Here is a 26736-nt window from a genome sequence, read left to right on the forward strand (position 1 = left end):
CTGACATGTTCTAGGCTGCAGGGACATATGGACGGCCTCCAGCTGGCCTAGGGGTCTGTGAGGCTCTGTGTTCACTGGAGGAAGCCCTGGGTGGTGGCTTTGGTCTCAGCACCCTCCTCCAGCAAGTAGGAAGGCTTAAGACCTGCTTTCTGTACTTACCACTCAGAACAGCTACCCAGGCCTGAGGCTGGTCCCCCTCCCTTGTCATTGAACACAGCACAGTCTCAAAATCTTCCCTCCCTCCCTCCCTCCCTTCCTTCTTTCCTTTCTTCCCCCCTTCCTTCCTCCCCCTCTTCCTTCCTCCCCCCTTCCTTTCTTTCCCAAAGGCCCATAGAAATGAAAGACTTGGCCAGAAAGAAGGGCAAAATATTGTCTAGCATATAGTTCCTTTAACTTAGAAGGCCAAGCCTCAGGGCCAACGATGTGACTCAGTGGAAGAGTACTTGCTTAGTGTGTGTAAGGGGCTGAAATCCGCACGACATGATATCTGCACATGCCTCAAACATGTGAGGCATGCTCGTGGCTCAGGGTCATTCCCTGGCTCTTGTCTGCATTTGGTTCGGGTCTCCCATTTGTATTTTCCCCCAAGTGCTCGTGTTTGCTCCTTTACCAGATTTCCACCAGGTCCGTTTCAGCCTTCTCAGTGAGACTCACCCAACCCACGCCGTTTAAAGCTCCCCCTTCAAACCCTTCCTTCTCTGCCCACACTTCTACCATGCCTTTGCTCATCCGCTTTCCATTATGTTTTCCAGCACATTATGTAATTATTTTGAAAAAGCGGTCTCTTGTTGCTTCACTAAAACAGGAGTCTCCCAGTAGGAGACCTTTATTTAGTGTTGTCCTGTAGTGCCAACTCATAATCTGACAAGTCCTGCATCCTTGGAGCAAAAATGGGACCCATGACCGTCAGTGTACAAGGCCATGCTTTGCTCTAAGTGGGCATTCAGCAAACACTGGAAGAGAAGAAATGGATTTTTTTTTTTTTTTGCGGGTGGAGGCTAAATTGAAATGGTTGTCTAGTTTTTATAAGTCTCAGGCCTGTTTAATGTCCTTTGGAGCCACTATATCAACTTAGTGATTTGTGAAAGTAGGAGTCCTCAGTGGCACTGCACTGGTCCCAACTAATGAGCCACAGTGTGGTAGGTTGTGTGTGTGCTGCAGGACCTTAGCCTTGCCGTCTCTAGGCCACCAGCTCCACTATACCACTTGGCATCACGTGGGGCCTCCTCTGTCCCTCCCTCTTGCTTTCTTGAATTCTAGCAAAATGTCCGACTTGAAATGATGTCCAGAAGTATCTAAGCAGGGCTGGAGAGATGGCTCAGCTGTTAAGAGCACTGGCTGCTCTTCCAAAGGACTGGGGTTCAATTCCCAGCACCTACATGGCAATTCACAACTGTCTCTAACTCCAGTTACAGGGGACCTGACACCCTCACACAGACATATATATATAGGCAAAACCCCAATGTACATTAAATCAATAAATGAATCTTTTTTTAAAAAAGTATCTAAGCATTGGCTGAGGAGATGCTTGCTATGCTAGCAGGAGGGCCTGCATATAAAAACTGGGTGTGGTGGCATGTGTTAGGAACTCCAGTGCTGGGGAGGCAGAGACGAGCAGATCCCTGGGGCTTGCTGGTCAGGCAGCCTAATCTGATGGACAAATTCCAGGAGAGACCCCAACTTGATCAAATAAAGTGGACAGTACCTAGGAACTATATCCAAGGTTGACTTCTGCCCTTCATGTATATGTCCTTATTCTTGCACACATGTGAACACATATGCACACACACACACACACACACACACACACACACACACACGTACACCAACCCCCAAAAGGAAAAAAGGATACCTGTGATTGAGCTGGATGGAGACAAGAAACCAAAGGAGAGAATGATCCTGATGTTAAATACTATCAGTAGAGTGTCCAAGGCTCTTGGGGAAGGAAGCAGATGGGACTACACAGGCTGCCGCACTGGCCTTGGGTTCCCACAGGCTGAAGGAACTCTGCTTGGGCTCATGTTGTGCAAGACCTTGGGACAGATGAAGATGCACACTGCCATCTCCATGGTCCAGGGGTCTCTCAGACCTGATGATACCTTCTAACATCCATTAGTTTGTGACCCATTCTAGCAATGCATCCTGGGAAAGTGGGTGTCAGCTGGTGGTAAGGCAAAGACACCCTTAGTCCAAATGACCATTGATGCTCTTTAGGAGGCTATGCTCTTGTAATTCATTTGGACCTTGCTGTCTGACAAACATCCTAAACACTGCAGAGCAGAATGACCATCTTGTATTTGACCCATGTGGAGGTTCAGAGTGGCTTCCCCAGAGCTCTGTTTTTGTGTTGCTAGACTTACGGGTATGTCTGTGGTTGAGTGCAGATCTACTGGCCTGCACTAGTTCTTCTGACCAAGGCAGGGCAGAATACTATAAGAACCTTGAGTCCCAGGCACAGCATCATGATGCTCATGGACCAGCCAGCACTGAGGGGTGGTGAAGAAGCCACCGTGTCTCTATGCCAGGACAGCCAAGCTGCGGGGTAGGAATGGAGAAGTGGAGGTTGGGGCTGTTTGGGGCTGGCTACACATAGTAATTTTTAGTACTCTGACCCAGCTGGGCTGCCCTCCATGGTGAATTTCTCCATATTCTTTAAAACATTTTTTCACTGTATTTATTCACTTTAGTGTGTGTATGGAGGGTAGCAGTCTCTTATGTGGAGCTCAGAGGACAACGTGCAGGAGTCAGGTCTCTCCTTCTCCCAAGTAGGACCTAGGGATATAACTCAGCTTATCAGGCTTGGTTGGCAACAGGTCCTGCCCTGTCAATTCAACAGATGTAGTGAAGGCTTGTGTGTGACGCTCACTGTAGCCTGAATACTATGTACACTGGAGCAGCATTCAGTACCAGTGGAGGAAGTGGGGACTCCACTTAGGGAGTCTGGGCCAGCATCTCCTCCTTTCCTTTGGCTTTGTGCTTACTGGCTGCTGACCTGGTGGAAATGACTGTCTCCTTTTTGTGTGTCACCCATGGATGAACTCTGGAGAATTCAGTTTTCATTGTTGCTGGACAGAGTTTGGGAGTTCCAGGAACTCAAGAGAGGAGAACTCTATGGCTCCATGCAGACAGAGGAGTGCCAGCTTCAAGGTGATTGTGATAAAACTGAATGTCCTGGGAAAAGCAAAGTGTGTGATAGTTTTCAGCAGATCGCTCACATTCGGCTGAGAAAGGTACTTTGGGAGAGCACCCGCGTAACTCTCACTGACCCCTAAGGCTCCAGAAGCTTCCTGTGCTACGGAAGTCAATAGCGATTACCAGCTACTCGTCTCTCTGTAGCAACAAAATGTCTGATGAAAGAAACTTCAGGAAAGAGGGTTTTCCTTGGCTCAGCTCCCCTGTATTGAGGGGATACAGTCCATCACTGCAGGAAAGTCACAAGAACGTGAGGCAGCTGGTCAGACAGCAGCTGCAGCTGGGAAGCAGTGAGAGGTGGGTGCTGGTGCCCAGGGCTTTTTATTCGGTCTGGCAGCCCAGCCCGAGAGAACAGAGCCGCTCACATTCGGGGTGGGGCTGCCCACTGTGATTAACTCAGTGTAGATACTCTGCCACAGAGGTGCCCAGAGGTTCATCTTCCAGGAGATTCTCCATCTCGGCAAGCAACCTGAACTAGCACAGGCCAAAGCTGGGATTTGAACTTAGTTCTTCTTTCTCAACTGCCTAAGGCAAAGCCAGCTGGACATCAGGCTTTCTCCTCCAAACATCTGCAACCTATTGCCTGTCTTTGCATGAGCCATGCCGTTCGTGTATGAGAACGAGGGAGTTCCTTCGGGCTTGGACTCACTCGCTTGCTTTCTGCACATTGTGCCTTTGTAAACTCTCTCTTGGCCTGCCCAGTTATCTTAATTTGTTTAAGCAAAACATAATTTCATCAACAAATGGAATTAATTTAGGTGAAGCTGTAGTCTGACTAACGAGCAATTGAGTCTGACAGGTCCTGGGCATCCTTGGAGATGGGTTCTCATGTTCAGGGGATGGCATACAGAACCAGGAAACCCCACCCTTACATAAACCCTTCTAGGTTCTTCTTGACCATGACCAAAGTTACAGAGGCCCCTTTTCTGTGGGAAGATTCACACATACACATAATTTAAGTTCCAAATTCACTATGGGCCCTGGAAGGACACAAACACACACACACACACACACACACACACACACACACACACACACAGAGAGAGAGAGAGAGAGACAGAGACAGAGACAGAGACAGAGACAGACAGAGACAGACAGAGACAGAAAAAGACAGACAGACAGACAGAGAGGCAGACAGAGTGGGGGTGGAGGAGGCATGTGTCCTCATGGGCGATTCAGAGCTTGGTGGGGTGGACTGTTTGTACAGAGTGGGCCTGGTTAAGGGGTGTGGATGCTTAGAGGGTAACAGAGCAGTTGAGGAAGGGTGTTGTCATCTCAGAACCATGATTAGATGGGAGGGACCTCCTGGAAGAAGTGTGGCCTCTGGTTAGGGCCAGAGGCCATCAGAGCCAGTACCCACCTTTGCCTTTTTAATCTGCAGTGTCTCCCACAGAGCAAACCCAGCACAGTGCCAGACAATTGACCAGGAAGCCATTACTACTACGCTAGTGCTCAGGGGAGGGAGGAATGCAGGCTGTCACAGGTTAGGATTTAAATTAGAGAAGTCACAGGAGCCCACAACCACATTCAGTGGCCCCCGATACACACACTGCTAGATTTAGAAGCTGAATGTTTATTTTAATGGTTCCTATACTGACAAGGCACAGCAATGTGGGGCTCCTGCATGTTGTTGTAGTAAGGATGGATGTCGGTCCATATATAACTCTCCTAACATTGCTTAGATTAAAAAAAAAAGTTAGTTGATACACACTTTTAGAGCAGTTTTAGGCCAATTAACAAGTGACGAGGGGAATGGCTGGGGCTGGGAGAAGAGCTTGCTTGGTGCTATACCAGCAGGTTTGACTTCTGAATCCCTAGGACCTACATATAAAACTGAGTGTGGTAGTACATGTTGGAAACTCTTGTAATACTGATGGAGGATGGTACATGGATGGAGACAGCAACAGGCAGATCCCCAGGGCTCCATGGCCAGCTAGCCTAGCTGAATCAGCAAGCTCCAAGGTCAGTGGATGACTCTGCCTCAAAAACTAGGGTGGAGAGTGATGGAGAAAGACAGCTGACCTCTAGCCTCTGCAAGTACACACACACACACACACACACACACACACACACACACACACACACACATACACACATACATACGCACGGGGTGGGGGGAGGTGATGCTTGGGACCCCAGTACTGGGAGACTGAGGTGGAAGGAGTGCTTCTAGTTTGAGGCCAGCCTAGGCTACATAGTGAGTTCTAGTTTGACCTGAGCTACAGAATGAGATTCCACTTCACGAAAACAAAAACAATCCAAAAATGTGAAGAGAAGGCTAGAGAGTTCCTCCCTGCTGCGTTGAAGTCCATCTTTCCTGCAGTTTCTCCTGCTATTAGGATCTTGTGTTAGTGAGGTGTGCATGTGACAGTTGGTGAGCCCATCACTGTGTCACATAGGTCCACCCTTACCTGAGAGTCCACTCTTCCTGTGGTATATTTTATGGCTTTGTTTGTGTATAGACATGTGTCTATGTGCACGTGGAGGCCAGGGGTTGATGACAGGTGTATTTCTTGGTTGCTGCCCACCTTATATTTTGAGGCAAGGTCTCTCACCAAACCTATGGCTCACGGATGTGGTAACAGCCTGTCTAGTGAGCTCCAGGGATCCTCCTGTCTCCACCCCTAGCCCTAGAACTGGGATTACAGGTGAGCACTGCCATGCCTCATTTTTAAATGGCTTCTGGGAATCCAAACTCAGGTTCTTACATTTGCCACAGCAAATGTTTCATCCACCAAGCCACCTCCACATGCCCCGGGTTTTGACAGTGGTCTTCCTGGTACCCCTTGACAGTACCATACAGATGGTTTCACTGCTGCTAACGTCCTCTAGGTTATGTCTGTTCATTCCTTCTTTCCCTCCAACTGTGGCACTCACAGATCTTATTGTCCCACGGTTTTGTTAGTTCTAGAGTGTCTGCAGCTGGAGCCACACAGGAAGCAGCCTGTTGAGTATGGCTTCTTTCACTTAGCAACATACACTGAATGTGTCTCTTTGTAGCTTGATGGCTCATTTCTTTTTATTGCTGAATAATACTCAATTGTCTGGCTGTGCCAATGTCTGTTTATTCTTTCGCATACTGAAGGACATCTCGGGCGCTCCCCTATTTTCACAGTGATGAATAAACCAACATTAATCATCTGGGTGAGAGTTTCTGTGTGAACATCAAGTTTCCAACCCATTGTGAACAGTGAGCTTTTGTTTTTGAAGGTCACGGTAGAGGTTATGTAACATAAAAGGGTCACATCACATTCACTCTCTTGCATATGCCTTTCCTTCTTAAAAAGATTTTTCCAGAAAAAAAAAAAGGGGATTTATGCAGGAATGGAAAGCTGTCAAAGCCTAGAGTGCTTACCTGGTGGCCAAGCGGGTGACTGTGGCACATGATGGACTGAAATTAGGTAACGTTGTCTCAGAAGCCACTACCTCTGCATCCAACTCAATTGGTTTCTCCACTGGCTCTCTTGTGTCTCACCTTGAACGTGGATTTTGCAAAACCGTCTGGGGTTTTGGGTTTCTTCTCCGCCCTGGCCCACTGAGGGGCTGTTTTTGCTCCTGAAAGCTTCGAAGATCAGCATTGTTTCCCTCCACCTTTCTTCTACATGTCTCCTCTTGGACCACCTCTTCTCCGAACGTGACCCTCAGTGGGCAGTGGCACACACTGGCAGGGCAGGGGTGGGAGTCCTGTTTTCTGTGTGAACACTTGACATTGGGCCAGCTGAAGTGACGGGAATCTGGATTCTGCTCTTCCTTCCTATCCCATCCCCTTAATTTCACCATCGGTCCAACAGGGGTGGCACCACTGGTCCCTCCTTATTAAAAATCGGCTGCATCCATAGACGTTTGCCTGGGACGAGAGTGGAGGTCTCCCAAGAGGTCCCAGCAGGGATCCATTATAATTACAGATCAGGCTTGAGAGAGCAAAGCTGTAAGGGTGGCAGGTAGGTCTGCAGTGTTTCAAATGGCTGAGCTTCCTACCCACGACAGTCAGTTCTGGCTATGATTTTTGTTCTCCCTGATAATGGGCTTGTGTTTGCTGGAACCACCTGTCACTGAGCTTCAGCTCCCTGGATACCTGCTGAGATCCTGCCATTCAGCAGCGTCTTTCCCACTAGGCAGGGATGCAGCTCTGGAGGAGGACATCGGTCTGCGTTATTCGCCAGCAGAGCACTCTGTGGGCTGTCTTCCCCTCCCATCAGGACACTTGCTGCTCTCTGAGGCTCTTTGCAGACTGCCTGGCATGGGGTCCCACTTACCTCTCTCTCAACTCCCCATGAGGCAGGCTGAGGTGGGAAGCACTCCTCCCTTCCTTCTGGCCCCCCTCCCTTCCACTTCCTCCCCACCCGCCCACTGGGACTATCAGAGAAGTGTTAGTAGCTAAGTAAGTCTCTACTCATTACGCTTCCTTCCTTTGGATGAGGGCTCAGAATTCAGATGTCTTGATTCTGCCATAAGGACTCCAACAGTAGCCTCGTGCGTGCATCAACCCTCAGACACCATTTCAGAACCGACCGGGGCAGCCTTGCCTGCCAATCAGGAGGGACACCAAAGCCTGCTGTAGTTCTCATGTGCCAGGTGACAGTGTCACCCAAGGCAGTCTGAGGCAGTCAGCTACAGATTTGTGGGTGCCCCCCCCCTGCTTGTCCTCGGTGGGACCCATGGGGTGATGTACACTCGGCAGCCTCCTCCACTACAGCCTTCTTGCTCCTCTGGAGTGTCCCAAGAATTACCTTTCCTTGGGAACCACACTAGAGACACATCCCAGTAATGAAGAAGGACTGCTTTGCTGAGGGGTGGAGGAAGAGGCAGAGGTGGGAAGAACCATTGGGTAATAGTTCAAAATATTATGCTATGTTACTGAAAACACAAATGAATCAAGCTCTTATCCATGGTAGGCATAAATAGCCCTCTGTGTTTTCACATAAGTTATTTCACCTACCAGTCCTGGTGGCACACACCTGTAATCTCCATATCCAGAGTGCTGAGACAGGGGGATGGTGAATTCCAGGCCAGCCTGGACTATGGCAGTAAGACCTTAACTCAACATTAACTAAGGAAGGAAGCAAGGAAGAAAATGAATTAAGTTGGGCATGATGGCACATGCCTGCAATCTCAGAAATCATGAGGCTAAGGCAGGAGGATTGCTATATATTCAAAGTCAGACTGAAGACCTTATCTCAAAACAAAATAGGACAAAATTAAATGAAACACGAGCCAGTGAATTTTCTGGGGTTACAGCAGGGTAGTGACCCAAGGCCGTACCACCTAAAAGCGCAGCCCAGCGTGGGTGATGAGTGGAGAAAGCGGCCCGCCTCCCAACAGCTCACACACAGCCTGCATGCGGGCAACTCCACCAAAGAGTCTCCTCTCACTTCACCAGCCTTGAACCCAAGGAGCCTGCTTCCTTCCTGCGGGAGAGAGTGTTCGAATTCAGAGGAAGTAGCCACGAAACTAAAGAATTGTGTTCTGCAGAAGCCACATGGGGCTACTCCTACTAGCAGTGTGTGAGGATTTCTCATCCTCCAAACTCTTACCAAGATTTGTTATTTTCAGTTTATTACCCTTACTATGCCAGTGAATGGGAAATCATCCCACTGGTTTTTTCCTTCAAACCTTGTTTTGCGACAGGCTCTTCCTAGATAGCTTAGACTAACTTCAGTTTTGGGATAATCTCATCTCAGCCTCTCCACTGCTTTTGTTCATTTCGTTAATTTATTTCTTTGTGTATGTGTGGACCTGTGTGTGTGACATGGTACATGTATGGAGGTCAGAGGACTATTTGTGCGAGTCAGTTCTCTCTCCTTCCACATGTCGGTCCCAGAAATGAAATTCAGGTTGTCAGCCTTGGCAGCAAGGGCCCTTACCTGCTGAGCCATCTTGCAAGTCCTGCTGATTTTAAAATGGAGTTGTTTGGACTTTTGTCATTGAGTTATAAAATTCTGTGCATGTATGTGTGTGTACACATCTGTGATCACATGTGTGTATGCATGTGAAGGTCAGAGGTCAGCCCTGGGCATCTTCCTCAACATCTCACTGCTTTCTTTATTTTTATTATTTTGAAGCTTCTTACTTTTTTATTTATTATTATTATGTGAGTGTATGTATGATGGGGAGTGGTGTGCGTGTACTGCAGTGTGCCCATGGAGGCCAGAGGAGAACTGTGGAGTCAATACTTTCTCTCTACCTTTATGTTGGTTCTGGAGATCGAACTCAGGTCATGAACTTGTGCCACCAGTGTCTTCACCTTCTGAACAGGATCGCTGCCCCTCAACCTTATCATGCGCAATGGAACCTCTGGCTGAATCCAGAGCTCATTGATTTGGCTAGCATGGCTGAGCACGGAGCTCCCGGGATCAGCCTGTCTCTGCCTTCCCGGCACTGGGTTTGCAGGTGTGCACCGCTGCACCTGGCTTTACCTCAGGTCCTTGTGCCTACATGGCAGACACTTCCCCAGCTGGGCCATCACCTCAGCCAATCGCGTTCTTCTTCATACCTCCCAGATGCATCAGATGGTCCGCGTTCTCCCATTGCTCATCCTTTCTCTTTCTTGATAGAGTTTTTGATACACTGATGTTTTAATGAGTCAATTTTTTGCTACTTTTCCTTTCATTGCCCGTGCTTCTGGCATCGTATCTTGGAGTTACTGCCAAATGCAAAGCCCAGGTTTAACTCCATGTCTTCTAAGAGTCTTAGAGCTTTTGATCTTTCATGTATGTCTCTGATCTGTTTTTGAATTGTTCCCTTGCAGATGGCATGAAGCTGAGGCTAACTTCGGTTATATATCTAGCATGTATATCCAGCTGTAAGGCCTCAAGTTGTAAGACTTAACAGGTAAAGGGGCTTGCCGTGAAAGTCCAGTGTCATTTCAATCCCTGGAATCAGAGAAAAATAGAAGGACAGAACTGATTCCTCAAAGTTGCCCTTTGACCTCTTTGCTTCCACACACATGATGCACACATGCACACACAGTAATAATAGTTTTTTTAAAGAATATATATAGTTGTAGTATCTTTTCTTTCAGCATAACTCATTTCATAGCATAGTTATATACCCCTCCCTTTTTTTTTTTTTGGTTTTTTGAGACAGGGTTTCTCTGTGTAGCTTTGCGCCTCTCCTGGAACTCACTTGGTAGCCCAGGCTGGTCTCAAACTCACAGAGATCTGCCTGGCTCTGCCTCCCGAGTGCTGGGATTAAAGACGTGCGCCACCACCGCCCCCCCTCCCCCAATTTTTAAAAGCAGGGCTTTGCTATTTAGCCCAGGCTGGCCTAGAATTCATGATCCTCCAGATGCTGGGCTCACAGGCATGTAGCACTACATCTGGAATAATTTGACTTTAAGTAAGGCTATGTTTAACAGCTGGCTTGCAAACTTTCTGGAAAATCTAACATCAGCTTTCTCGAAGCAGTGCTTGCTCAAGCTGGCCCTGTCACCCCAGCACCTTTCAGAAGACTGAAGTTTGGAGTTTCCTTGAGGAACTCGCAGGGTGGGACAGTGGTCACAGAAGCTCAGGTGGGGGATGGGTGCCATCAGCCTACCTAACATTTCCCTCCAGTGCCTGACTTTCCCTTCCTAATTTGAAGGACAGAATGTGGCCTGGTATTAGCTTATCTACTCCTCCTGGTCTAGTGGAGCTGACTTAATCTCAACTGTACGTGGCAGGGCTTTGAGTAGAGACCTCATCTTCATCCTGAGGTTGGCTGAGAGCTCCTTGTAGCGCTGTGAGATCAAATCCAGGGTTCCCGCTTACTTTTGAACTTGACAACATCATAATGTTTTAGCATACATGTGACCCAATGGGTTTGGGGAGAAACTTATACTGTGAGAATTCATCATGCACTATTTGGGCCATACTTCTGTGGGTTGAAAGAATGAAGCATAATCTTTCTGAAATTCAAGTTTGTCTCACAGTCCTGCCTTTCAGTCTCCTAATCCAGGAAGTCCCCCACAAGGTCAGTTCTGGTTCCTACTGACATCCTCCTGGCTGAAGGCTCAGAACCTCAGAGTGAGAAGGGCCTGGCTCTGTACACTTCATGGATCTAGAAATGTCATCGTAGGCAAGGAAGGGATTTGAACCTACTAGAGTACTAGCCATTGTGGGCAACTGTGGACTTGTGTGTGTGTGTGTGTGTGTGTGTGTGTGTGTGTGTGTGTGTGTGTAGGGGTGTGTGCATATGTGTGTAGGGGTGTGTGTGTATAGGGGCATATGTGTGTATGTAGGTGTATGTGTGTGCCTGTGTGTATGTGTGTGCCTGTGTGTAGGTGTGTGTGTGTGTGTATGTGTATAGGTGTGTGTGTGTGTGTGCCTGTGTGTAAGGGTGTGTGTTTGTTTATGGTGTGTGTGTGTGGTGTGTGTGTGTGTGAATGTATGTGTGTGTGCATGCCTGTGTGTAGGGGTGTGTGTGTAATTGGGGATTCAACTGAAAGCCCTGTTGCCTGCCAGGCAAACACTCTATCACTGAGCTACACACCCAGCCTGTTTTGTATGTTTTATTTTGAAGATCTCTGTCAGCCAAACAGGACTAGAACTTGTAATCCTCCTGCCTCAGTCTCTTGAGTAGCTAGGATTACAGTTTGGCAACACCACACCTTTCTTAGCTTGGGGACAAGAGTGCTATGGGGTTGTTGTTGGGGCTCATAGAGGGTGCTGTAATACCTTCTGACAGGGAGAAGAGACATACCCATGGTAACTGTGGTTCTTGTCCACAGGTTGATATAAACCTGGGCCATGCAGATGATGAGGAATGGAGGCTTCAGAACCTACCCACCCTACCCCATCCTCCAGGGACCAGCCAGCTCCTGCCCCTGGGGTTCCAGGGGGCCCAGGTGGGCAGGCCTCACCTTGCCTGACCCTGGGCCCTGTCATCCTGCCACCAGAGCAGGGCTTGCCCCCAACTGTGTTCCTGAAGGCTTTGCCTGTCCCTCTGTACCACACAGTACCTCCTGGGGGTCTCCAGCCACGTGCACCCCTGGTGACAGGCAGCCTGGAGGGGCCCAGTGTACCCTTCATCCTCAGCCCCTTGCTGCAGCCTGAAGGGCCCAGTCCCACCCAGATGGGCAAGCTGACCACCCCGGCCCTGACTGTGAACATCGTGGGCACACTGCCTGTACTCTCCCCGGGTGTAGGATCCACACTGGTCAGCACAGGCAGGGTGAAGAATGCTGGGAAGCACCTGTGCCCGCACTGTGGCCGGGATTGCTTGAAGCCCAGTGTGCTGGAGAAACACATCCGATCCCACACGGGGGAGAGGCCCTTCCCGTGCATCACGTGTGGTATTGCCTTTAAGACCCAGAGCAACCTGTATAAACACAGGCGCACACAGACACATCTCAACAACTCTCGGCTGTCCTTAGAGTCTGAAGGGAGTGGGAGCAGCCTTCTGGAGGAAGGAGACAGGCCTGGAGAGACTGCCTCAGTGGATAGCCGGGGAGATGAAGGAGAGCCAGAGAGAGCTCTTTCCCCGGGTGCCCATCCCACCCTTGCTCCTAAGAACAGGGAAAGGATGATAGAAACAACTCCCTCTCTTGGAGCCACCCTTCCCCACCAGCCCCAGATGGTGTCACCTGAGTTCCCACTAGCCAGCCCACGGCCTAGGCGGAAGCTTCCAGAACCAAAGCCATCCTCCCTGCAGAGACAGCAGGAGACATGCACAGAGAAGCCCTGGGACTCCAAGGCCTTGGAGGGCCAGCTGAGGAAGTGTGAAAGCACAGACTCGGGCTACCTGTCCCGCTCAGACAGCGTGGAGCAGCCTCCTGTTACCTCCAGCCCCTTGCACAGTCTATCAGAGCACAGTGCAGGGTCTGAGGGGGAAGGAGGTCCCGGCTGCGGGTCTTCGGGCAACGGGGTCGAGCAGGGAACGCCAGGGGCCAGCCTGGAGCTAGAGAAGAAGAAACTGGAGGAACGCATTGCCCAGCTCATCTCCCACAACCAGGCAGTGGTAGACGACCCACAGCTGGACCACGTGCGGCCCCGCAAGACTGTGCTGTCCAAGCAGGGCAGCATCGACCTGCCCATGCCATATACCTACAAGGATTCCTTCCACTTTGACATCCGGGCGCTGGAGCCCAGCCGCAGGAGGGCTGCCCTCAGCCCAGCTTGGTCTACCTACACAGCCCTGGAGAAGGCCAGACCCCTCTTCTTCCACTCTGTCCCCACACAGCTCTCCACCACCGTGGAGTGTGTCCCTGTCACCAGAAGCAACTCACTGCCTTTCCTTGAGGGGTCTAAGTCTTGGCCAGAGCCACGGGACCCACAGGATGCCTTTCCCAGGATGCAGAAGGCCCTGGGCCCCGGACTCACCCCAGCTTGGCTGGGAGACCGCCCAAGACTGACCTTGGCAGGTATCCCCAGTGGTCACCCTCGGGCCCTGGTGAGACAGGCTGCTGTGGAAGACCTGCCATGCACCCCTACTGGAGACCCCTCGGTTGTCGCCGAAGACCTCGATGGAAAGAGAGCTGCAGTAAAGGAGGGGGTGGTATGCAAGGGCAGAGCCGGTAAGAAGTATAACCAGAAGAAGCAAAAGATGTTCTCCCAGGAGAAATGGCAGGTGTATGGGAATGAGACGTTCAAGAGAATATACCAGAAGATGAAGACCACCCACCAGGGAGGACAGAAACACAGGGAGGTGAAGCAGGGCCAGAGGTCGCAACTGGACCTGCCTCCCCAGGAAGAGGTAGTAGGGACTGAGGGTGCAAGCCTGTCTCGAGACAATAGGATCCCTGTCCTGGGGGATGCCACAGCAGGGGCCAAGCCAGGATCTTGGGGAAGTCGACCATCCCTGGAGGACTCATTGGAGACTGGGTTTCCTAAGCAACTGAAGGCAGTGGCCAGAGCCAAGTCCTCTCCTACCCTTGGCAGCGCAGATGCCCTCTGTCTAAGCAGCAAGGGCCCTCTGCTCCTTCCATGTGAGAAATCCGACCTGGGATGCCAGCTGCCTCCAGAACCTGTGCCCCTCCAAGGAAGAGACTTAGAAGCTCCTGACGTGGCTTTGCCAGACCCTGGAGAGGCTATAAAAGAAACCTGCCCTGGGGACCAAACTGTCCTCCGGCGGCCCAGTGGTGGGTCTGTGGGTCCCCAGCTTGCAGAAGACAAGTCACCCTCGGAGAGAAAGCGACTGAAGGTGGAAGAGCTGGACCATCAGGAGCAGCTGGGGCCTCTGGAAGCCGAGGCTTCAAGGGGCTTTCTGCGGGCTGACTCGCAGCCACCCCAGAAACAGGTCAGTGACGCTGAGGAGGTTCTGGGTAGCTCAGCTGAGAGTATCCAGCATGTGACCATGACCCTGGAGTCCTCTGATGCCTCCTCAGCTGTTTCTGCTGTTGCCCTGAGGTGGCCAGGGCTAGGAGACAAGGATCCCACATTGCCTTCTGTACCTAGGACTCTTGGGCTCCACTCCCTGCTGCCTGCCCAGCCCCAGGATCCTGGTGTTCCCACTGCTGTGTCAGGTGGCTCCTTTGCTCCCAAGTACCTCCTCAGGTTACCTCAGGGAGAGAAGCCCTCACCACATGTTGCTCTGGGGACTGGGAAAGGCCCTGACTCTCTGTGTACAAGCGCACAGCCTACAGAACAGGCCCTTCTTGCTGGATCAGAATTGGGAATGCCCTGGCTACCTGGAGCACACTCAGGCCCAGGTGAGGCTGGTGGCAGCTCAGAAGATCCTAGCTGGTCCAGGTCACTGGATGGAAGAGAAGAGGCACAAACAGGAAGCCAGAAAAGAGACAGGGCCAACAGCAACATCCCCAATACCGGCACCACCCAGGAGACAGCCTCCATTGTGCCTGCTCACACATGTGACAGTCATGTGACCAAGAATGTAGTGGGTGAGAGCCATGCCGTCCATTGCCTCTGCACAGACAGCCTACCAGCAAGAGCTGGAACATGTGGGAATCTCTTGAACCCGTGGACACTGTTCCAGAAGCTGGGAACACCTAGGAATGCCCTAGAGGGTCCTTCTTCAGAGACCAAGGAAGGGCTGCCTGCCTGCCTTCCCTCCCAAGCGCATTATTTCCCCACATCTTTCACAAGGCCCCAGGGTTTATCCCTGGGCCAGCAGAAACTGGCCTTGCCACACCACTTAGGGACCCCCAGAAGCTGTGAGGCCCCAAGCTCCTTCCCTTCACTTAAGGCTGAGCCCCAGCTCACGTGGTGTTGCTTAAGTCGCAGCCTGCCCCTGGCCGCAGAGCAACAGAGGGCAGCTCCCGGGCACTTGTCTTCATACTCACCTGATAGAAGCCTCCAGGGTAAGAGTGACAAAGGGCTGCTGCCCAAGAGCAGTGGAGGAAGGATGAAGACAAGTCGAGGAGGAGGGACTTCGAGGGCACCTGAGGTAACAGGGGGAGAGAAAGGAAACAAGAGGGAGGGGGAGAAAGGAAAAGTAGTGGATCTATCCCTGTGGATATCACCACCATTATGATGTTTTCTGTTCCCAAAGGAGGCTCGGGTGGCGATACATGGGGTGGGAAGAAGTAAAGGCCCTAGATATGAACAAAACCCAACAGATTCATGAAAATGAAATAAATGATAAAGATCTGTTGTACTAGGGTCTGGGTCATGGCTGACTTGAAGTGCTTGCCTCACAAGTTTGAGGACCTGAGGACCCCTGTTTAAAAAGCCAGGAGTGAAGGCAGGCCTTTCTAATCCCAGCTCTGAGGAAGTGGAGACAGGAAGATCACTGAGCTTGGCTTAGATTAGCTTAAGCAGTGAGTCCTAGGCCAATGAAAGACCCAAAACACAAGCTGAATGGCTCCTGAGAGAAGACACCCAAGACTGTTCTCTGGCCTCCATATGTATGTATACACCACACACACACACACACACACACACACACACACAAAGAAATATCTCACTTGAGCATCCAGGTAAGATATTTGTGATTAGACATAAAACTTCATTCTATTCCTGGTGACAGGCAAAACAAAAAAAAACAAAGACAAACAAACAAAAAAATCACACTGTCCTTAACTCTCTAGGTCATCTAAAACTCACAACTATACTTTTTGAAAAATATATATCTCCCCAGAAACTAGAAACTCATGTTAACAGATAAACTCCAGACAGAAAACCAAAGCAGAACAAAATGGAACAAACTAAGGAAAGCTCTTGAATGGAGAAGCTCACTATCTCGGGTGCGCTGGAGAAATCGCTCCAATATCATCACAGTAACCGGTCTCAGATCTAACTCTGAGGTCCTTAGGAGCAATGGTAAGAAGGAAAATGTGACAGAAGTTTAAGGAGGGTCTTTCCAGGGAATTAAGCCATGAGTTTATGGCCCCGTCTTAAAAGGGTTGAGGTCTTATCCTGTTAGGAAATGGCTTGGGTCAGGGAGCTAAAAGGAGCCTTGAGGCCTCAGTTCTAATTGGGCTTTGTGGAACAAAGACAAGGATGAGACCCGAGACTTTTTTTTTTTTTAAGATTTATTTATTTATTATGTATATAGTATTCTGCCTGCATATATGACTGCAGGCCAGAAGAGGGCACCAGATCTCATTACAGATGGTTGTGAGCCACCATGTGGTTGCTGGGTATTGAACTCAGGACCTTTGGAAGAGCAGCCAGTACTCTTAACCACTGAGCCATCTCTCCAGCCTGAGACTCAAGACTTTTAAGCAATTCCCAGGGGCTGAGGATGGTGATCCAAGGTCTGGTTTATATTTCCTTCCTCCAAATTGTAGGGATTCCTGAGGTGGGTGATATGGACTATGGCACTAGGTAACTCTTCACTCATTTCAAGGGTCCAGCATTTCCACTGGAGGTCCAGTCTAGGCATGGTTCTGGAAGGTTCCATGTGGCATACAACTGGTTGCTGGGTAAGAATATCTCACAGGCTCAGGCCATTTGATAACACAACATTTTGGCGCCTTAATTTTCATAGATAGACATCCTGTCTTTAGAGAGAGAACCCATCATGGTGTTCCCCACCATGAGGACTTTGAGTGAAATGATGACAACATGCTTGGTATTTTCAGCTTCCCTACCCAGCAGTCTCAGAGACAAGGGCTCAGGACCAGGTATCCAGTCCACAGTGGAAGAAAGGACTGTGCCATAGGAGGGTGAAGATATCTCACGAGAACAGCAAGCAGAAGAAACTGAGGCTTCATTCCAAGAGGTAAAATATGTGGCCTTCTCTTCCCCTTCCATGCTGACTTGATTTCAGGAACCCAGGAACTGAATGTGGCATTCAAATGGCAGCTCCTACTGAGGGATGTCTTTCTGTACTCTGTGAATATGTATTGCTATGATTGGATAATAAAGAAGCTGCTCTGGCCTATGGTGAGGCAGGTTATAAGCCAGGCAGGAAATCCAAGAGACAGACAGGAAGAAGAAAGGCAGAGAGAGACGCCAGCCTGCCACCCTGTCACCCAAGGAACAACATGCCAGCAGACCGGTAACCCATAGAACATGTGGCAAAACGTAGATTAATAGAAATGGGTTAATTTAAGACAAAAGAGCTAGCTAGCAAGAAGCCTATTGTAGGCCATATAGTTTATAAATAATATTAAGCCTCTGAGTGATTTTTTTATAAGCAGCTGTGGGACCACAGGGCTGGGTGGGACCAGGCCAGACCAGAGAAACCTTCTGACTGCACCTCACCCCCTGAGGGAGGCTCCTATTCCATTGGTCTGAAGTTCTGCTGCTCCAAACCTTCCTCTATTGCCCATTTCCCACCCAGCATGATACCACTGACCTTGTAATTGTTTACTGGTGTCTTTATAAGGCAGGAACACAGTAAATATTTGAGATAAACAGGTTGAAAATACATTTATCTAATTTTAGTCTTGAGAGAGTATGTGGTAGTTATTACTTTTAATACATTTTTAATATTTGCAAGCAAATGTGCCTTTTGGGAAAAAAATTAAAAATCCAGAGAAGCAATCCCAAGATTAGGGATAATTCTCTGAACGTTCAGAAGTACTGTCTTCTAGACAAGATCAGGACATTTTTCAGGAGGCCTTAAAAGCTCAACAGTAGCTCCTGGGACAAGTCTATCAAGCAAGGGGTCTGTCTAAAAGTTGCAGCCACATCAAAAAAATCAGATTTCATACAAGTGTCTGTATCTTCCACTCCTCTCAAGTTATCAGAAGTTCTGAGAACATGGTATTCACCCTCTTGAGTGGCCATGGGTGGCCAGAGAGGAGTAGTAGCCACCCTGCTAGGGTGAGAGCTGTACTTTGTAAATGTCTCAGTCCCCATCTCTCTCCAGCATTGGATTTTCATCTATGTTTCTTAGATGTGTTATATGCCTACCTCCAAAGACACTTGAATTTGAAGATCTTAATAGTTGCCCTTGTGGGAGCCAAGAGAGGGCATCTCTATTAGAGAAGTGCTTTATGAGTGCCTTAAAGATGAACATGTAGAGTTGGGCAAAAGGGAGCAAGGAAGTTCTAAGCAAGGGCCTTGTTTTAGTTTTTAATTGTTTGATAAAATGCCATGACCAAGGCAGCTTATAAAAGGAAGTACTTAATTTGGGGCTCATGGCTCAAGAGAGTTAGGGTCAGTAACCATCTTGTAGCAACCAAGCATGCAGGCATGGCACTAGAGCAGTGGCTTATCTATTCATTCATCTATCTATCTACTTATCCACCTATATATATATATCTATATCTATATCTATATATATATATATAGGTGGATAAGTAGATATATATATATATATATATATATATATATATATATATATATATATCAGTCATCTATCCCATCCATCCATTCATTTACCCATCCATCCATCCATCCATCCATCCATTTATCCATCCATCCATCCATTATCCATCCACTATGTGTCTATCATCTATCTCATCTATCCATTCATATAGTGTCAGTCATTTATCTCATCTATTCATCCATTCATCCATGTATCTATCAATCATCTACTCCATCTATCTATCTATCTATCTATCTATCTATCTATCTATCTATCTATCATCTCTCTCTCTTTCTCTCTCTCTCTCTCTCTCTCTCTCTCTCTCTCTCTCACTTGCTTGTTTTCTGGTCTCACCAACCTGACTGCCTAAATATTTTAAGTTTTTTGAGACAAGTGCTTGAACTTATGTTCCTCCTGTCTCAGTCATCTCAGTGTGGGACTATAGGCATGTACTATCTACCATGCTTGGCCCAAAAAGTTCTTTTTCTTTGTTTGTTTGTTTATTTATTTATTTGGGTGCTTGGGATTAAACCCAGGGCCATACAAATGCTGGCCAAATGGTCTACCACTGTGCTATATCTCTAGTCACCACTTTTATTTTCATAACAGAGCGACCATCTTTAATTTCAATGACTCATTTTCTTCCCTCTTCCCTTCCACTGAGCGTGTGCTTAGTGGGAGAACTTAAGTCTCTTACTAACCATGATCACACATTTTCTTCTGTCATTCTCCACCTTAGGTTTCAAATTCCAGCCTTTTCAAATTCTGCCTTTTATTTATGGTGTGAGTTATACATAGATGCTCTGAGTTTTGCAGGTGGCCACCTGGTTGCCCTAATGTGACCTATTTGTCTATTTTGATGCAAATATTACACCATTTTGATTATACCACCTAACCCCAGGATTTTCTATATAAGGCTGATGAATTCAAGACAACGTAGTGCTTCTATCAGAATAGACAAAGACTGCTTGGAGAAATAAGGTGGAGAGGGACTTTTGATAAGATTTTAAGGAAAATCAGTGGAAAAGGGGAGAAGGATGATCTTTTCAACCTATAGTGTCCAGCCTGGAGACCATCTCCCTGGTAAGTGGAAGGAAGCCTTGAGAGGGAATCTCATGAGACTCTGCTCTAGGGAGCAATGGCTTCCTCACACAATGTCCATCAGGCTATGCATTTGTCCAGGGTTTTATTTGAGATATAAATCTAATTAATGTTCTCTCATCTTGACCAGAAAGTCCATAGCCTCCTGTGTGGCCTCTTCTTCATTGACATTCTGTCTTTATTGTTCTGATTTTTAAATATTTTATTACATGTATTTGTTTGTTCTGTGTCTGTTGAGGTCAGAGGACAACGTACAGAGCAGATGCTCTCCTTCCACTGTGTGGGTCCTGAGGATGGAACTCAGCTTGTCAGGCTTGGTGGCAACCACCTTTACCTCCTGAGCCATCTTGTAAGGCAGGTCTACTGATACTTAAATGTAGTTGTTCATGGCTATTGTTTTATCTCCAATAAGTTTAATCAATTTTCAGACCTGCTTGGTAAAAATCTGCTTTGTTCTCTTGCTCTTTATTCTTATTTTCAAACATGTGTGTGTATGTGCGTATGTGTGTGTGTGTGTGTGTGTGTGTGTGTGTGTGTGTGTGTGTGTGCTGTCTATATATATGCATGCATGTGGAGGTCAGAGGTTTCTATCCAGCCTTTTACTTAGAGTATTCCACCTCATCTTTTGAGTGAGGTCTCTCACTGAACTGAGAGCTCATGAATTCAGCTTGGCTGTCTGGCCAGCACAGTTCCCTGTCTACACCTCCCCAGCTCTGGGACTGCAGACTCTCACTACCCAATGCACCAGACTTTTTGTGCTGGTGTTGAGGATCTGAACTGAGTGAGTTCCTGTGCTTAGCATGGCAAGTGCCTTTCTGACGTAGCCATCTCCCCAACCCCACAATCTTTTTCTTTTTAAATCACATTTTAGAGTGGCTGAGTTTGCTCTTGAAGATCCCAATGTCTGAAGCCTCCATGTCTGCCTGTTTTACTTATTAACTCACACTTCCAGCATCTGAATCCCTCATGTTCATGGTATGGGAACTTAGAGACTTGAGTGGAAAGCACTATTCTCGTGGTGGATGGGAGAATGCATGATTTACTTCTGCTAAGTACTTGTCAGATTCTAGGCTAAGCGAAGTTCTTGACGTCTCAGGCCCTATGAATTGAGGAAGGTCTCTTCTCTTTATAAAATTGACTGGAGAGATTTCTCCCCCGTCTCTCTGGGGCAGGATGTGGGGGTAGGAGCACTCACTTCTTAGTCACTTGTGTGTTGAGTGCATGGCCTGATGTTGCCTCAGCTCTCGATGTTGCCTCAGCTCTCGACAGCAGCAGTAACTGACCCTTGACTTCCATTAAAGTCCTGTCCCACCCGAGCAAGGGGAACATCCAGAATTCACCTAGTCTGGCAAAACCATTGGGATGAAAACAACCTTACCCACCCAAGTTTTCTGTCTTGTGAATTTTAACTGTTTTGTACCTTCCAATCAGTCTATTAATACATTTAAGTATATTTAATTTTTAAGAACAACTTGGTTGGGGTTGGAGAGATGGCTCAGTGGTTAAGAGTACTGATTGCTCTTCCAGAGGACCTGGGTTCGATTCCCAGCATACATGTGGCAGCTCACAACTCCAGTTCCAGGGGATCTGACACCCTCACACAGACATACCTGCAGGAAAGATACCAATGTACTTTAAATAAAAATAAATCATTAAGAAAAAGAACAAAACTGTATTTTCAGTGTAAGGAAGGCTGTGATATGACTAGAGTGTCAGGTCAGGAGTTCTCACTTTATTTCCTGTGCCTTATTATTAAGAAGATTTTTGCTGGGCATGGTAACACACAACTTTAGTACCAGTACTCAGAAAGCAGAGGCAGGTGGATCTCTGTGAGTTTGAGGCCAGCCTGGTCTACAAAGAGAGTTCCAGGGTAGCCACGGTGCTACACAGAGAAACTCTGTCTCAAAAAAACAAAACAAAAAAACAAAAAGGGGGAAAAAGGACCTTGTTTTTATTCTTATTATTTCTTAAGCTGTGATTTCACTAATTTGACCAAGCTGATCTCAAACTTTTGATCTTCCTGCATGAGTTCCCGAGAGCTGGGATGGTGTGTGAGAAGTTGCACATTTTGATATATCCACAAGGCTATCTTTTCTTCTTCAGCTACCCCATTGTTGGTCTTGTCTAAGAAGCCTTCCCTAACTCTCAGTCTCCTAATGTCATGAGCATATAAAGACTCCCTCTGATATTTCTTCTAACATACATAAATACATGCATTTATATATATGGAAGGATTTGGTTTGCTTTTTGTGTCCTAGACAACCAGGGAGCATGGATCAAATGTGATTTTTCATTTGTTTTAGCAACTAGGTATGACTTCATATTTTTGAAACTACATATATGCTTATATATTGCTCATGCATATTCCACATATAGAGATTTTGTTTGATTGGAAAACTCTAATACATTATGTGGAATTTACATAAAAACCTCTCAGATCCATATATAAATTGTTGGTCCCGCATCTGTTTGCTGCTTTTAGCTTCTTGTTTATACTTGAAGTTCATCTCAGGGCTTTCCATTCTCTCTCTCTCTCTCTCTCTCTCTCTCTCTCTCTCTCTCTCTCTCAACACTGTAATGAAAATGGCTGTTTCATTAATGAAACTACACATGTTAAAGGATAGGGAGTCAAAGGCACAGGGTCTGTCTGGAGAGTAGAAATGAAAACACATAGAAACTTCGTGCTTGTATGCCTAATTACTCCTGTGTTAACTTGAGGCCTGGAGATTCACAGAGTTCTCAGAATCCATCTGTGCTGGGCCCACAGCAAGCATTGGACCGTGGAATTGGGTTTTATTGATTAATTTGTGGCGGTGTACAAGCACGAAGTGCTCAGAGGCTTGGCTGAGGAAGCTTCCAGCAAATGCTATATAGATAGCCCCAAGTGATGGGAGATGGGTGAGGCCATGTGGGAGGATGGCACACTCATCACTAAAGGAGTGAGGCTCGCCCCAGCCCTGAAGACAGGATTCTAGTCACCATGAGAGTCTTCCTTGTGCATTTGCTGTTCCTGTTGAGGTATGCGCAGCTGTTCTTCAGTCATAATGTAGTTTATTCAGTTAGAGAAGTCTGTGAGGTATAGGGATATAGTCAGGTAGATGGTGGTCCTGAGTTCACGTAGGCTCTGCTGCACAAGTATCTGAGCCCCCTTGACCTGTCAGCCACAGAAGCAGAGCTTTGAGCATGGCCACAGACATCTCTCAGCTTCTACTCTTTGCTTTGATATGTCCTGTGACAGGAGCTTGGAGACACAAATGGCAGGATGGAGCGTGGTCTTTGTCTGGGTGAGCACATGTGAGGCTGGCCTACATACCAACCTGCCAGTTCCCCTTAGATAGCTAAACACGCAGTGATGTTTAGAGGAACCAGGGGTTAATACATTCCAACCAGTGTCAAGATTCATGACAACAACCTCAGCCTTCCCCTTTCCTGAGTCAACCAAGGGCCTCCAGTCCAAACTGAAGCCTCTGAGCTCAGTAGCTTAACCAAACAGTTTTCAGGAATTCCTAATGGACTGACCTGGGCAAGAAATGCTCCCCATGACTGAGCTCCATAAGACCGAGGAAGAAATGGACCATGAAATGCATAAAGACCCAAAGGATAGAGAAGAAGCTTGCATGGAGCCTAAGAGTTCAGTTCAACATCCAAATCTAGAGGGGCTTCTTTTTAGAAGTATAAATGAGAAAACGGATCAGCTCTGTGCTGCAAATTATATGTGAACTTGGAAAACTGAGTTGATCTTAAATTCAGCCTTGAGGAAACAAAACGAGAAGGAACAGGTTTAACATCACGTACGAGGTTGACGTGTACCTACTATCAGTCACATGCGTGCTTGAGGTCCTTCAAACCAAAGCAAGCATTTGGAGGAGAAGGGCACTCACATCCAACCCTTGAGTGGGATTCTTTAGAAAATGGAGCTTGAGGTGAGGGTTTAAGGCTAAGTGACTAAGGAGGGTGAGCTCTTAGGAGGACAGGAAGGCTGTGAGGAGAAGGAGGAGGGCAGGGAAAGGGGAGTAGAGATATGCTGTAATGATAATGTTGTAATGTAATGGGGGCCTCAGCCTGGGCCCCCAGGGACTCTAGAGAGAGAACTGTACCATTTAGATTGTCCTACTTAGAGGTAAGTGTGACTGAACCACCTCATCCTCTACCACCCAGTCTGCCACAAGGGAGTGGAGGTGAGGTGGGAAGTTTCCCAGGCACACATAAGCAAGTTGAGTCCCCACTGACCCAGAAGATATGCGTGTTCCCCCACCAATAGGAGGGGAAGAGTTGTGTAGCCCTGAGGGAGAACTGTTAGATGTTGCCTCACAGCACCTGGCATGCCTTGGGGGTCCCTGAATGACAGGAGATGAAGAACTGCCTATCCAGGCGAATTTTCTGAATGCAGCTGCTTGGGGAGGGGCTCCATACAAAGACTCCTCTGAGAGGACCAAAGCAAGATGGGAACAGCTCCAGCCAACAATAGCACCAGGGTCCACGTGGGCTCTGCTCAAGAATGACGGGGCCCAGATCCCGCTTTGGTAAGATTGCTTGGGGGCCAGGAACTCTCCTGACAGTCCCCCAGCAACTTTGATTGAATGACGGTCCCCAAGGTTCAGGTTATGTGCCTGCCATTCTTACTGCCTGCAAAGGGGCAAAGGTGAGCCTGCACACTTTCTGGCAGCACGTTCCTCACAAGTCCCACTTTCCTTCCTTCCTTTGTCTGTGTGCTTTGAAATCACTGCTGGAGCTCCAGTGGGTTTGGGGGTGGGTATGAGTGACATAACAGCCTGCCCTCCCTCCCCTGATGGCGCTCTGGGGAATTTATGGTCTTGACAAATGGGACAGAGGCTTCAGGGAAAGGAGCCAGGTACCCCCACCCCAGTTCCCAGGGGCGACAGCTCCTGATCCAGGCGGGCAAGACAAGTTTCTTTCAAATGTAGACACCTGGAAAGATGAACAAAGAGCCAGTGTCTTATTGTCGGTGGCAGAAAAAGTCAGTATCTGAGAGGATGCTGCATTCTTCAGCCCTTATTTAAATAAAATTCTGCAGTCAGCCCCTGTGACTAGGTCTGGTGCCTGAGTCTTGGCAGAAGCTCAAACAAACAAGGCAGGAGAGTAGCTAAGCATGTTGCCTCTTCTCCAGAAGGTCTGTGGAGCTCCATGGGAGTCAAGATCTTGGAAACTGAAGCCTGTACAGGGAGGGGGCTCCCACAAGTATCTGCAAACAGTGCAAACAGCTTTCAAACAAGCTTAAGGCATGTGGCAGTGAACCTTCATCTCAGTTTGCTTACCTGCAAGATATGGGTGCTAGACCAGATGGCTGGTCCACTTAGGGCTTTACCTTCTTGTCAGTAGAGCACTGGGAACCTGCATCCTAAGAAAGGGGTGCAAGTTCATTAGCGGGTTACTCGCTGGATACACGGCGTGCATTACAAAGGGCACGTGCCAAGAGGAGTGTACAATCCCTATGACAATAAAGTGAACTCCCAGCCCTTTCTCTTGCCCCATCCTTGTGATGAGTTCCTCTGAGTTGTGAGTGACATTTTGTTTTGGGGACCACTAGATCAGATGATCTGGAAGGGGCTCTCTGATGGGGAATCTGTGCAGACCTCAAGATGCAAGCTGCCAACACCACCCATGATGGCAGCAGTGACCACGCATGGCTCTTAACACAACTGTAGTTTATACACTCAGTAGCCCCAGGGGGGTAGCAGCTATCGTGCGGATCCATGCTGATTATAAAACATTTTCATCTTTGCACCAAGTTCTGTCCAGCGATCTGGTTAGCAAGTAGTGAAGGACTCGAATCTAACATCAGTATCTACCCACAGCATCATTTTCCCAAGCTGTTCCTAAGCAGCATGAGTAACACTGAAACCTGATCTCAGGCTGGGGATGTGCCTCAGTGGGCAGAGTGCCTTCCTCACATGCATGAAGTCCAGGGTTCCAGCCTGGGCATCGCACAGCCCAGGCATGGTGGTGCTCACCTGTGATCTTAGCACTCAGAAGGTTGAGGCAGGAGAATCAGAAGTACTAGCTCATCCTCAGCTAAGTAGGAAGTTCAAGGCCAGGCTGGGCTCCATGAGACCATGTTTCAAACAAAATGTCAACCCCATCTACACAGCCTTGTGAGTTGTGTGATTTCAATCCTCACTTCCTGTGGTTAGAAGTTGAGTTGGGAGAGTGGGGTGAGGAGAGAAGGTGAGTGGGTGAAGAGTTGCTCAGAGCTGATCAACTTCAAGTCTAGCCCCAAGTTTCCCAGCTACCCTCAGGGCCTCTCTGGCTTTCCTGGCACATGCTAAGCGTGCACTACTCTGCCCCACAGATATGAAGGACGTTTCTGGCAGAGAGCTAAACGACTGTGCAAGCCACCCTGGTTGTCAAGAAGAAGCTGTCTCCCCCAGCAACTTGAGGGGTTGGAGCCACGAGGGACCCTTGGGACGGCTTCATCAGAAGTGGCAGGTAACACTTTCCCTGGAGGTGAATCCAGCTGAGGAGCCCAAAGGCACCAGGCTCTGGCATTTGTGTTGGGATAGTAATAAACGGGCAGGCGCCAGGCCAGATCCAGAGGGGTCACGTGTGTGAAGGGCCATGATGAGGTTTTTATCTGTGAGACAATCAGTACCAACCTATGGAAATGGCACGGGGTAAGATGTCAAGATGCCAGTTCTGGGCAGTGCAAACACAGCCCGGCCAGGCCAGGTAACAACAGGTCCTGTGTGTACAGGTACAGATCCCGTATGGAATCCGGGAATGATCTGGGAATGTACACACTAGGACTCCTGATGCTTCTACCTCCCCCATCTGTAGACAGGAAGTGAG

General features: G+C 48.2%; 1 protein-coding gene across 1 annotated transcript in view; it reads left to right on the forward strand.

Annotated features, from left to right (window-relative positions):
* The first annotated feature begins 11934 nt into the window (after positions 1-11934).
* Positions 11935-26736, forward strand: part of Znf831 (zinc finger protein 831) — a 59524-nt gene continuing 44722 nt past the window's right edge. The window contains exons 1-3 of the mRNA XM_059259799.1: positions 11935-15513; positions 17153-17292; positions 26240-26376. Coding sequence (XP_059115782.1) covers positions 11935-15513; positions 17153-17292; positions 26240-26376 — 3856 coding nt within the window. The remainder of the gene's footprint in view (positions 15514-17152; positions 17293-26239; positions 26377-26736) is intronic.

Source organism: Peromyscus eremicus, chromosome 4 (genome assembly GCF_949786415.1).
Source record: "Peromyscus eremicus chromosome 4, PerEre_H2_v1, whole genome shotgun sequence".
NCBI lineage: Eukaryota > Metazoa > Chordata > Mammalia > Rodentia > Cricetidae > Peromyscus > Peromyscus eremicus.